General features: G+C 31.9%; 1 protein-coding gene across 2 annotated transcripts in view; it reads left to right on the top strand.

The window, feature by feature from the left end:
* The window catches only part of LOC124529614 (ras-related protein Rac1), a 44,354-nt gene that overhangs the window by 26,179 nt on the left and 5,173 nt on the right, over window positions 1–13,002 (top strand). For both annotated transcript variants that reach the window (XM_047103418.1, XM_047103420.1), the window contains exons 2-3: window positions 8,303–8,374; window positions 10,943–11,123. In XM_047103418.1, coding sequence (XP_046959374.1) covers window positions 8,303–8,374; window positions 10,943–11,123 — 253 coding nt within the window. The remainder of the gene's footprint in view (window positions 1–8,302; window positions 8,375–10,942; window positions 11,124–13,002) is intronic.

Genomic DNA, 13,002 nt, shown 5'->3' with positions numbered 1-13,002 from the left:
AAGTGTTTCATTTCACGGAATACGATTTCGTGATGAGATTAAGTTGTTTTTTTTTTGTAACGATTTTTTATGGGTCAATATTATGGTATATAAGAAAGTCCAAACATTTAATGAAATACTTGGAAATAGAGATACGTTTAAACGACGAGGATGGTATTAAGGATTATTAGTAATCATATTTCAGAGCCGAGATGGCCCAGTGGTTAGAACGCGTGCATCTTAACCAATCATTGCGGGTGCAAATCCAGGCAAGCACCACTGATTATTAATGTGATTAACTTGTGTTTATAATTTATCATATATCATCACTCATCCTCATTCACCAGTGAAGGAAACCTGCATGTGTCTAATTTCATAGAAATTCTGCCACATGTATATTCCACCAATCTGCATTAGAACAGCGTGTTCTTTTATTGGGATATGTTCCAAACCTTCTCCTCAAAGGGAGAAGAGGTCTTAGCCTAACAGTGGGAAAATTTAAAGGCTGTTGTTGTTGTTGTTATATTTGAAATTTAAATATTAAATGTAATGTTTTTGCAATTTATAATATTAACTAAATAATTCAACAGCGGATGCTGGTGTGGGGAGTACTGAGTGGTAATAATGTGTGTGATGTTTGTGTGATCATGAACTATGACACGGAACCACCTTGAAACCATTAAGGATCACTTTACATTAGTTCAGGATCCATATAACGTTATAAATAAACTCTTCACACAACGTATCATCCACACGGTTCATAAACAGTAACATTGTTATGCTGTCTGTTCGCTACTGCTATAACAAAAGCAAAAGGTCATATGTAAGTGTAGGTGAATTTGATACTTTAAACTTTATACATTACAGCGGTTTCACGAGTGTCGATAGTTGATCGACTCTTAGTTGTTTGCTTATGTTGATCAAATTTCGACGCTTAATTTTCATTCTTTTACGACATCCGTGGTCGAGTGGTGTGTACACCGGTTTTCAAGGGTACGCCACTCCGAGGTCCCGGGTTCGATTCCCGGCCGAGTCGATATAGGCTATCGTTAGTTTTTTATGTTGTCTTGGGTCTGGGTGTTTGTGGTACCTTCGTTACTTCTGATTTTCCATAACACAAGTGCTTTAGCTACTAACATTGGGAATTTATATATTTATTTATTCTTTTAAATTATATTTGCTCAATTGCTCATTGCTAATTTAAAAAGAACCATGTGAACTCTGTTATGTATAGATTTCATAGTCCTTTTATGACCTTTTGTCTACAGCAAGATCTACCACGAGTTCTCGCATTGCTCGTTTGAATTCATTTGTTTCAATAATAAAATACCTCTGTTATAATGATCGATTGTTCTTCTTTAATTATAAGCACTACAGACAATTATCGTACGATTTAATTGCTGAACAGTGTACGGGCTACCTGTGTCCGTTCTGTTGATACTGACCGCTTGAGCTATTTTCGTTACCACTCATAGCACGAAGTAATATTTCAGCTGGAGGGAATATTTGTAATACTTATGTAATGGTGTGGGTGCTCGATAGCCGTGAGAGATTTTTACAGTATCAGTTTATTTTATAATAACATTAATTTGACATTCAAATGGTACCTCTCTTACAGACTACGATACAGTAACTCATACAATATCAAATCGCGTCAATGCTGTCATAGTTTTCATCATAGTATTCTCAAGAGTTCAAATTCCTATGAACCCATAATAGTTTAGATTGAGTATTGTCTGTTAGGAAATGAATAGAGTGATTTGGATAAAGATGTTTTGACCAATACCGACCTTATACAGCGGAGACCGTGCAGGCACAATGCCAACTCCAAACTTTAAGCTGCTTTTGGTATTTTCTTGATCTAGAGATCGCCCAAACTCCAAAACCCTTTGGCGAAAAAAAAATTATATACATAATCGATATACTAAGAAACAAAACTTGATACCCATTATAACGAAAATTATGTGGACAGTGAAGTATAAAAAGAACAGAAGCTAATATAATTTGACACACTCTAATATACATCTACATTTTACACGCACAATAATATATGTATATATATGTAGTTAATTATGCCAATAACAAAACATATAATGTCAAAATAAAAGATTAAGATCACAATTTTGGGCATATTTTTTTTAATTGTTTTTATGACAATGTATCGTCCAGCGATGCCGAATTATTCCAGTCTTTCAAAAATGTTATTCGATAGTCAAGCCAAAATCATATTAAAAAAGGCTTAAACGTCGGAAGTTATTAACATACCAAACCAATAGACTACGAAATTAACTGTTGATTTGTTTTACAATTTTCGAATACTGCGAATTTAGGACTCCGCTCATATTGAAATTTTAGACACATTGGATATTTCCGGAGCGAAATGAAGATAGTGTCGAGGGAAAATATGATCTATGTCTAGTTAGTGTAGAGTTGCAAAAACCTTGCTGCTTCCTTGCCCATTCTAAAAACCATATGTTCGAAAAATAAAAACTTTGACAAGGGACTCTTATACTGAGTTTATTGTGCTCATTATTTATGGATAATTTGACTCGTATCAAGTGTACCTAAATGTGTTTGGAATAACAAATTAATAGTTTATCGAATTACAGTTTTAGCAAAGTAACAGTGTTGATGTTTCATTGGGGTAAGGCTTCTTTTAGAGCTTATATGCAGGTGCTACACATGTGATTGATGACTGTGATTTACGTCCAGCCCTAACCGTTTGAGAGCAAATCATGTTGGGTTTTATACATACAAATCAAGCAAATGTCAATTTAGTTTAGTTAGACAAAGTACCCACAGTTTTCTTAGAAATAAAATTGTTTTTTTTTTCCCACAGGGCCTCAAACTCTAGACATTACTATACGATAAGTGTTATGTGTGGACAAAGACAAAGTATTATTTAGTTTTACTGATCGATTATTTATTAGTCATTTGAAGCGGCTTGTCGACGTGCGTGTTATGAGTCACTGATAACAATGTTACTTTACGTTATCTGTCCAAATGAGTGTTAACATAAATATTATTTTTTGTTCCAACTGTTTTGGATAATGACAAAGTAAAGTTTATTTGTATTAAGTAAATCGGTTAGACTAACTTATTACCTTTTTCTTACCAGTGGATGATCTTTTGAAATGATCTTGTCTAATTTGCTACTAGCTGCAAAAGTCGCGACTAATCAGTCCCAAAAAAAAAAAATATTTCATGCCTTATCAGCTTGACACGAACTAACCCAAATGAACGGTTTTTTTTTCGTGTTCTAAAAATTTATAGTTATTTTAATTACTTTTGTCATATGTATGTTTATATAACTGTTATTTTTGTACAGTTATACAATTAGAAACAATTGACAAGTAAAAAAGACTTGAGTTATTTGTTACATTCTTCTCAAACCATATAAATTTTATACCAATATAATTTGCGGAAAGTCATACAGTCAACACTAGTATTTGTGATATGGCATAGTAAGATTGAATGGTTATCTTTTATTACGAGAAGTTTATTAGGGTTGCCAATAAAAATATACGAGGGTAAATAATCATTAAATGGTATTATCGATAAAATATAAATATCCATTCCGTTCGTGAGTACCGGTGATAGAATATAAGTTTTATATGATTTTGTCGTAGTACTAGACGTTATATACAATTGAGAATTGATGTAAAAAGTTTTAAAGGTAATATACTTTTTCGAGAAAAGAATACATTTATTGTAAGGAAAGTTAAAATTAAAACATCATATTTCAAAAATGTTGCATGATTAATGGCATTGAATTTAGCTTTGCCTGTCAAAACTTTGAATTTATTCACCAGTTTATTCTTGGATACCGCGTCGTCGTGGTGACGTATTTTTAGGGATCCGCAACCAAATGATTAAACGGACCCTATAACTGACTCCGCCCGTCTGTTCTTTGCCACCAGACTCATTAATTTATTATATGAATTCTTCCTTACCGGATAGCTGTTTATCGGGACTTATCGAGGACATAGAACAGTTCTAAATGTGGTATGGGTGCTATGATACGTACATTCTGATCCCTTACTACCATTATACTATGGGACGTCATTTCGACAAGACAATATCAAACGCTGTAACAAATATTAATAACTCGGTCTTCGTGCTTTCCAAAGCACGTGTGGACTATTACTTCATTGAGTATTTCATGTCAGTGAAACTCAATGGATCATTTACTTATTTTGGTTCGCATCATTTGTACTGATGGCTGAACTGGAAATACTTTGCAAGGATATTTAATTCTGTTGACGTTGAAGTACGGGAGAGCTGATTTAATTACGTACCCCGAATTGTGGAAAATCTCTTCAATGGTTCGAATTGGGTTCCACATGTATCATTGACAATATTCTAATACAGATTTTTTTAATATATTTTTGAGTCGGTTTTTATTATAATGCGTTAATTTGTTGCTATTAATAATGCCACGAGGAACTCATTAATTTTAGAACAATCGTGTCTATTAAAACACTTCTATATGAAAGCGCTTAACACTCTCCAGCCAGCTCTAATTGGAATATCTGACAGGATGTCGTACTCGCCGCGATACGAGGGTTGAATATTGTACACTAGACCCAATAATCGCATCGCTTTTATTATTAAATGTGTAAGGGTCATATCGCATTGCGGTACGTGTACCGTTTTGCCCACCGTATCTGGTAATATCAAGCGGCTGATTGAAACTGCACTATGACCTCCAGACGTTTGGATATGCGATGACGGCTGCGTTTATTCGTTTGTTCTGATTATGGACATAAATATTATTTAAATATTTAAGATAAATATGCTATATATATTATATTAGGTATACAATAGAATTCAATGCTGCGGATTGTTTAACAAATTTCATATATTATTAAGAACTAATTTATTATTATCTATATTTAAGGTAACTTTTACAACCTGATATATATATGTATAATGAAATAGGAATAATGTAGCATTTTTATCATTTTTCATTCATTTACAATATAATCCCACTACAGATACACATGTACACATCGGCTCCACACACTGTATTTTATTCAATCAATAATAAACAAAAAAGTAAATTTTGTATGCTTAATAAATCTTGTAGTACAGTATTCAAAAATGATAAATATATTTATTGTAAATTAATTAAGTAAATGATGAAATGATGAATGAATTGTTATTATTAATATTATTGTTGCCTTATTAAGTTTCTTGCTCGTTATTCTTTTTAGAATCTACAATAAAACCGGTTTTCATTTCATGTATTTATCTAAATAAACTTAACAGCGCTTAAAATATTTTCCAGTTCTTACGTATTCATTTGATTTGGATTTTAGTAGTACCGTAGGAATTAATCGACTATTCAAATGCATAGGTACTCATAATGCAGTATTTTTTCGTCGTAAATATAATATTCGCTTCAACGAATTTCTTTTCATTGTTCGGCTGGCAATTGTTTTATTGTTTTTGATATTAAGCCAAAGTTTTATATTTTATATAATTTTTAAGAGATTTGAATATAGAAGTACCGGAATATTTTTATATGTGTAAACATGAATGAAATGGTACGATTCTTAGTATACTTCTAAGTAATGTTATTTTACAATTGCTAATGAGTATATGTATGTACAGTCGGGGTAAGAAAACGTTAGTCACCTTAAAATCTATTTTCGTGTGCTCAGTATGAGCTTTAATCTGATTTACCGATCGAGAATGACATAATGCTATTATTTGATGTTTAGATTCAAAAGGTACTAAGAGTTTAGGACTTGTTAAAGAAATGAATTTAAAAACTGAACGAAGGTTTTCTTACTCCGACTCTACATACAATTTATAAGACTGTTAATTTATCAGCGAAACAAGAGCCAACTGCTGTAAAAGCCTGTTAAAACATTTTTCGTGCTAAACACAGCGCGGATTCCAAATAAATGGGATAAGATTAAGGATGTAATAAATATTTTCGCTATTGCAACATGGTTTATTATTTACGTGATGAGGAAAATTGGATCCGATAATAATATCTATAACGCCGGCTTTAGTATATTCGAATCGAATCTGTGACTTATGGTTTCAAATGCAACTTTTCTTTACCTATACAATTAATAACTTCATCGTATATTGTTAACGAGCTGAGATGGCCCAGTGGTTAGAACGCGTGCATCGTGCATGTTACTTTACTTACTTTACTATATTGCTATCACTACATAGTATAAAAAAAGTCGCTTTCTCTTTCCCTATGTCCCTATGTTTGCTTAAATATTTGAAAGTACGCAACGGATAGAGTGATTCTATTAAAAAAAATCAATGGTCAATTTAGTAAATTAAAAACACTGATAATTTTAGGAGTTTCTAAAGTGATGTCATATCATTGTCATTGCACCCGAAGCGGGGGCAAGTCGCTAGTTTCGTAAATATATTATTTATACGTATAATATCATAATGCTTTTATTTAACAACCCGAAGGCTTAACACATTTTTGAAACATTGAGCGCACGTAACATGTGCAGTTAACCTGATTTTTTTTTCCGTACATAATAATTTTCCACTGCATACTTCAGCAAACGAAGCGAATATTTTTATTTTATAATAATTACAACATTTTCGAATTAATTGATTTGAAATTTTATATTAATTCGAATTTTAAAATGGGACTTTTACTAATTGGCAATGCCGTCGTATAAGAATTAAAATATAAATATAGTAATCATTAATAAAGTTATGTTTACTTTTTATTGAACAGTAGCTATTCTGTAAGAAGAAACTCGAATGTCACTGTAGAACACAAGTGTGTAATGTGTGAATGTGGTAGTGACACTGATTATAATAGTTATAAAATGTATTATGTATATAGTATACACGTGTTAAAGGTACATATCACTGTAGGTCAGTTGTCAACATTTCACTGGTGAGATATGATTTCATTTCGTATCTCATTAGTAAGTATTGGAAAAAAAGGCACAACTGTCATTATTATACAACATTATATATGGATATAATTATACATTTATAAACGTTTTTTTCATACAATTTTTATCATATTGTACAGTTCATGTTAGTGGTTACTGAACCGTCACTTATCATAGTACCATGTATTTAACTTTAGTTAGCTAAGGTACTAACAAATGAATTATGTAACGAAAAAAAAAAAACAATGCTATTAGCGCGTTCTACCGTACAAAATTCATTAATTTTATCAAGAAGTAAAATTAGTTTATTATGCAGGACCAATTATAAAAAAATATATGTGCCTATATCATAGATTTTTCTTTATTTTTAAATTGTATGCTATTATGCCGAATGGTGTATGAGAATATGGAGTTTTAAAATATTATTCATAAAAAATATAATCGAAACGATTTAATATATTAAAAATAATATGAATTCCATTAAATTTTACTTGAATAATTTTAGAGTACCCCACCGCTTTATAATAAGGCTACATGAAGATAATTTATAAAAATCAAAAATATTTTTCTATATCTAAATTCCACTTCGACATCCTTTGAAACTTAAAAGTAATAAAAGAGTTAACGAGATCAAGTTTCCGACATAATAGGCAAAGTTAAGTATGAAGTATTTATAAAATTTGTAGCGGCTCATAAACTTAAACGTACTCGACTATGGTTATGTTGATAACATCCTTCATCGTAAGGATGCCCGGGCGTGTTCAAGTTTTATTTTTTTTAGGTCGCCCTAGTTACTTACTGCCTAGAATGTGTATCGTGACTGTCTCGTGATACTGGCTGTTTTATCCAATTATTGTGTACGTTTTCTATTTACATGTTGGGATTTAGCTTTGAGTATACACTGAGTTTTAATTTGAGTTTATCTAAGTGAAAATTTTAACACAACGAGTATGTGTTTAATTTTCTTCTAATTCTACAAATGCTTTTATTTTTTACACTTGTGATATTTAAATAGAGTCATATTATTATTTTAGCATTTATAATGATGTCTTATTTTTATTCCAGTAGAATATCGATGTTTATTTGTTTTATTTATAAATCAATAAATACTTGATTTTCACTAAAAAATATCGATTTAAGAATCTCCCTACCAGATATTGCATAAGCGATGTTTGTTATTCGTATAAGCAAGCATCTTCGCTATAATTAAGCACAAATTTGCGAAGACACGTTCCGATATTAATTTGTTGTATTTAGATAGCGTGTAATACACGAATATGTAAATTCCAACGTTATAAGTTGTTATGGTTAAAAGATTAAAATGCATTTAAAAAGAGGTTTTAATAAAATAATTAGGTATAATATGTAGTGATCGTTTGCCTTGATCTGTTTGTGGTAGAAATATTTTAAATGTTTTTTTTTTATGTCCGCAGTGCCGTCGGTAAAACATGTCTTCTCATCAGTTACACGACAAATGCCTTCCCCGGAGAGTACATACCAACAGTGTAAGTATATTTTTTTACATAATATAAGATTATGAAGTTTAAATTGCAAATTGCATTACACATTTCCATAGGAAGTATGTTTTATTTAATAAAGAAGGCACTCGTCTTAAAGCTTTAAATATGCTAGTCTTATAAGGTCAGATGGCTAGTGTGGCATATGCATATATGATATTGAGTTACATCCTTTTTAAAATAGGATAAAAAAATTGTCGAATCATTTTGTCCCAATTCTCGTGGAATGTTAATAATGAGATGATCGTTCGCCTACCATACGGTAAATCCAACTGGTCCTCTGGTGTTTTAATAGAAAAAGTGACCAATGTATGAGATTAAAAAAAAAGTAAGGAACATTTGTCGTATTAAATTAATAAGCAATAATTTATTGTTATATTATTGATCAGTCTCATATTTATACAATATTTTTCTTATTTCCAAGAAACAATAAAGATTTATCAAAATGATATTACGGTTCTCATAAAGGTTATTTATAATGAACGCGAAGCAATTTATGTATAAGTTGATTCATTCTTAAGTGGATGCAGTTTCTATCTGAACTGAGATGGATCACCATCTAAATATAGCCTTATTTAAATAGTCTCTATGCTGATATTAATTATAATAAAATCAATATCACCTGCGTGTTATTAATCAACGAAAAAAAAGATTATATTCTAAATTTAAAATTTAATTTATAAAATTATGGTTTTACTTAAAAGTACCCGTTTGTAGGTAGTAGTAAATACGCAATAGTCGGAAATAAAGCAGTTCCTATTGTTCTTTCTGTGCCTTATGTAACAGTGATAATAAACAAGTGTTTTTTATACAATTTACTTGGTGGTAGGGCTTTGTGCAAGCCCGCTTGGGTAGTTACCACCCACTCCTCAGATATTCTACCGCTACACAATAGAACGCAGTATTGTTGTGTTCCGGTTTGAAGGGTGAGTTAGCAAGTGTAACTAAAGGCACAAGGGACACAGCATCTTAGTTCCCAAGGTTGGTGGCGCTTTGACGATGTAAGGAATGGTTAACATTACTTACAGCGTCATTGTCTATGGGTGATGGTGACCACTTAGTCCACTTACCATCAGGTGGCCCATATGCTCGTCCGCCAACCTATTTCACAAAAAAAAGAAAAAACAAGAAAAAATATAAGTATTTTGTATTTAAAAATCAACTAAGTTACAAAAACCTTATTTAAAAGAAAACATAGTTTCTTATTACCTAATAGGCATTTATAAATAAGCAGAAACCAATTCTGCGTTTCTCAAACGATTTCCAATTTTATTCTTTGTTGCCTATTTTCGATAGTGAATAATGAGAGATGATAATGATATTGGGAGGTTAAATCCAACGAACGATAATAAGAATACAAATTGTAGAATAAGTTGCTAAAATTGGAATTTACTTTTAATACGCGTTCTTGATTAACGCGGTAACGATTTGCGTCTATAAATATATAAACGTGATTATAATACATTAAAAACAGCAATGAAATGGCAATAGCATGTATCTGATGAAAATCTATGACTTTTCCATAAACCCACTTCATACTTGTATGAGATCAATAAGTTCCATCATATCGTATTATCTATACGTATAATAAAATTGGAGTGTCTGTTTGTAATATTAAAATAGCCCTTTTTTAGTCAATGCATATGTTTTTATACACGGTACATATGCCAAAAAACATTAATTACAATTTTTGTCTGTCTGTCTGATTATTTGTTCCGGCTAATCTCTGGAACGGCTGGACCGATTTTGACGGGACTGTCACTGGCAGATACTTAGACTGGCTATACAGTAACTTAGGCTGCAATATTTTTTTTTGTTATATTCAAACGCGTTCAATGTCACGGGCACAGCTTGTACAAAATATACCTTACATTCTCAACAGTGGCTTATGATAGGGAATATTTATATAATATCTTAGTCATAGTTGCCGATCATGTGTTACGATTTTTTCTGAGAATTGCAACACCTGTCGCTCTGAGAAACCTTAATCATGACGGAAGTATTAATTTGATCGAGGCATTCGTGTTCAATCATCAATTAACGGCATTGTCGCTTATGACATATTGTGCTTTTGTATTTATTTGCTGTATATATTGTATTCATAATTCATATACACAATTGATCTTAAATAATAACTGGCGTTAGTTATAGTTTGAAAGTTAGTAATGTAAACGCGTGATTTTAATGTTTTCGTAAATCTTATATTTAAATACATGTACTTTTAAAAGCACAAACTAATTGTTGATACTATGAAAAAAAGGGCTAGAGAACTTTTTTATCGTTGGCTATTTATACCTACCTACAATGTATGTATGTATACCTACAATGTATATATATTGTAAGAATTTCTTTGATATCTAACAAAAACATGCAGTTTTATATAGCTAACGTTCTAATCTAGTATTAAATGGTATGTATTCGGGCACAAAAAAAATCTGATATTAAAATCAATGTATTACATTGCGTTAATATTTTGAAAAATATTTATTTATAAAATAAATTTACGCAACTGTTAAAATGAATCGTAAATAATATTTTTACCCTCGTATATTTCAGATTCGACAATTACTCGGCGAATGTAATGGTCGACGGCAAGCCGATTAACCTGGGCCTCTGGGATACGGCGGGTCAGGAGGACTACGACAGGCTGCGACCTCTCTCCTACCCACAGACTGACGTGTTCCTCATATGCTTCTCGCTCGTTAATCCGGCATCCTTTGAGAACGTTCGTGCAAAGGTAACAATTGGTATTTTTTGATGTAATATTCGATTGGTTGGAGAAACTATAACGTTTCGTTTTCTTCAAAATGTAAATTAGCCAATTTGCAAAGAAGAATCGTGCAAATACATTATTGTTACTAAAGATTAATTTTGCAGCTTGAACTGTAATGATAATCCAACTTTATTCAACAATCCAAACTCAAACTCAAATAACTCTAATTGATGGTCAATTGAAACACTACCACCGGTTCGGAAAAGAAAATACCCTGACCGGAGAAGAACCGGCGAAAGAAACTCAGCGTGGTTTTTTTTTTGTTTGTCTCATATATTATATAAACAATTTCATATGAGATGAAATAGCCAAGAGGCGATCGTTTCATTCCCAAGGTGTGCTATCGATGATAAACTCATTAATTGTATAATAATCTTTATTCCCTTCTCATCTACAAATATGAATCTAAAATATATAATAAAAAACATCGAAATCTTTCCAATAGCTTAAGAGAGTTCAGTTACATACACGTGTACACGATATTTATTAATATGTACAGATTTAGATTTGACATCGTATATTCAAGCTTTAATATTATACATTTCAAAATTGAACAAATGACAAACACGAACATCTATACATATAATTGAATTGGAGTATCTGTTTGTAATATTAAAATACTCGCATATGTATTTATGTATACACAGTACATATGACAAATAACTTATATGTTCCGGCTATATATCTGTAACGGCTGGACTGATTATGACGGGACTTTCACTAGCAAATAGCTGATATAATAAATCGTTACTTAGGCTACCATAATAACTTGTTTTTGTTCAATTCAAACGCATACGTAGTCGTGGCCACAGCTAGTCATAATGGATAATGTTGGCCTTTGAATGCAGCAACTAAGCTAAGGTTGTCTGGTTAAACGCGTACATTACTATTGCGAAACATCGATTTGCATGCGTATCTACCTCGAACCAGTCTTACTCGTTGTCCGCTGATTATTTTAAGATTGATAAGTCAGAATTATATTTTTTAATGTCTGAACGATCGTGGGTCTTAATTAACAATTACTTCATGATTATTTTGTTTTGATATAAAGAACAAATGTAACTACAACAACAGCCTGTAATTCCCACAGTGCTGGGCTAAAGGCCTCCTCTTCCCTTTGAGGAGAAGGTTTGGAACATATTCCACCACGCTGTTCCAATGCGGGTTGGTGGAATACACATGTGGCAGAATTTCTATGAAATTTTGTCACATGCAGGTTTCCTCACGATGTCTTCCTTCACCGCTGAGCACGAGATGAATTATAAAGACAAATTAAGCACATGAATCAGCCGTGCTGGCATGAGTTTGAATCCGAAATCATCGGTTAAGATGCACGCGTTCTAACCACTGGGCCATCACGACTCTTAATTTAACTACAGCGTTGTTAACCTTCTTTTCACGATAAGATGTTACATAACATATATTACTAACTATAAATGTATGTGATACTTTGAATAATATTTTCATTTGATATCACTCATAATATATTGCGCACCCTTTTATGAGGTCATGTTCCTGTCAGTCAGTGATCGAGTGTGTATTGCTAATTTTCTGATAGAAAATATTATGGAGAATAGAGAATAAAAAGCCTTCGCTTAATTCTGGAACATTAAGAGTTTGTAACTTCAGTGGGCAACGGGGATGTCATTTGAAGTATATGGTTTTTGTTTCGATATGATACATCTGTACTCATATTATATATGCGAGGGGAGGTCTGTTCTGCTTTTACGGTCAAACCAATATCTCGAGTTTGGTATGAAATTTAGTATGAAGCTTGAAACCCAAGGAAGGCAATAGATCCTTGTTTTTTTTATCTTTAATATCTGATGTAGGTAATATTCAA

The sequence above is a fragment of the Vanessa cardui genome, chromosome 5 (assembly GCF_905220365.1).
Source record: "Vanessa cardui chromosome 5, ilVanCard2.1, whole genome shotgun sequence".
Classification (NCBI taxonomy): Eukaryota; Metazoa; Arthropoda; class Insecta; order Lepidoptera; family Nymphalidae; genus Vanessa; species Vanessa cardui.
The sequence above is the reverse complement of the archived record's forward strand: the minus strand, read 5'-3'. Positions and strand labels throughout refer to the sequence as shown.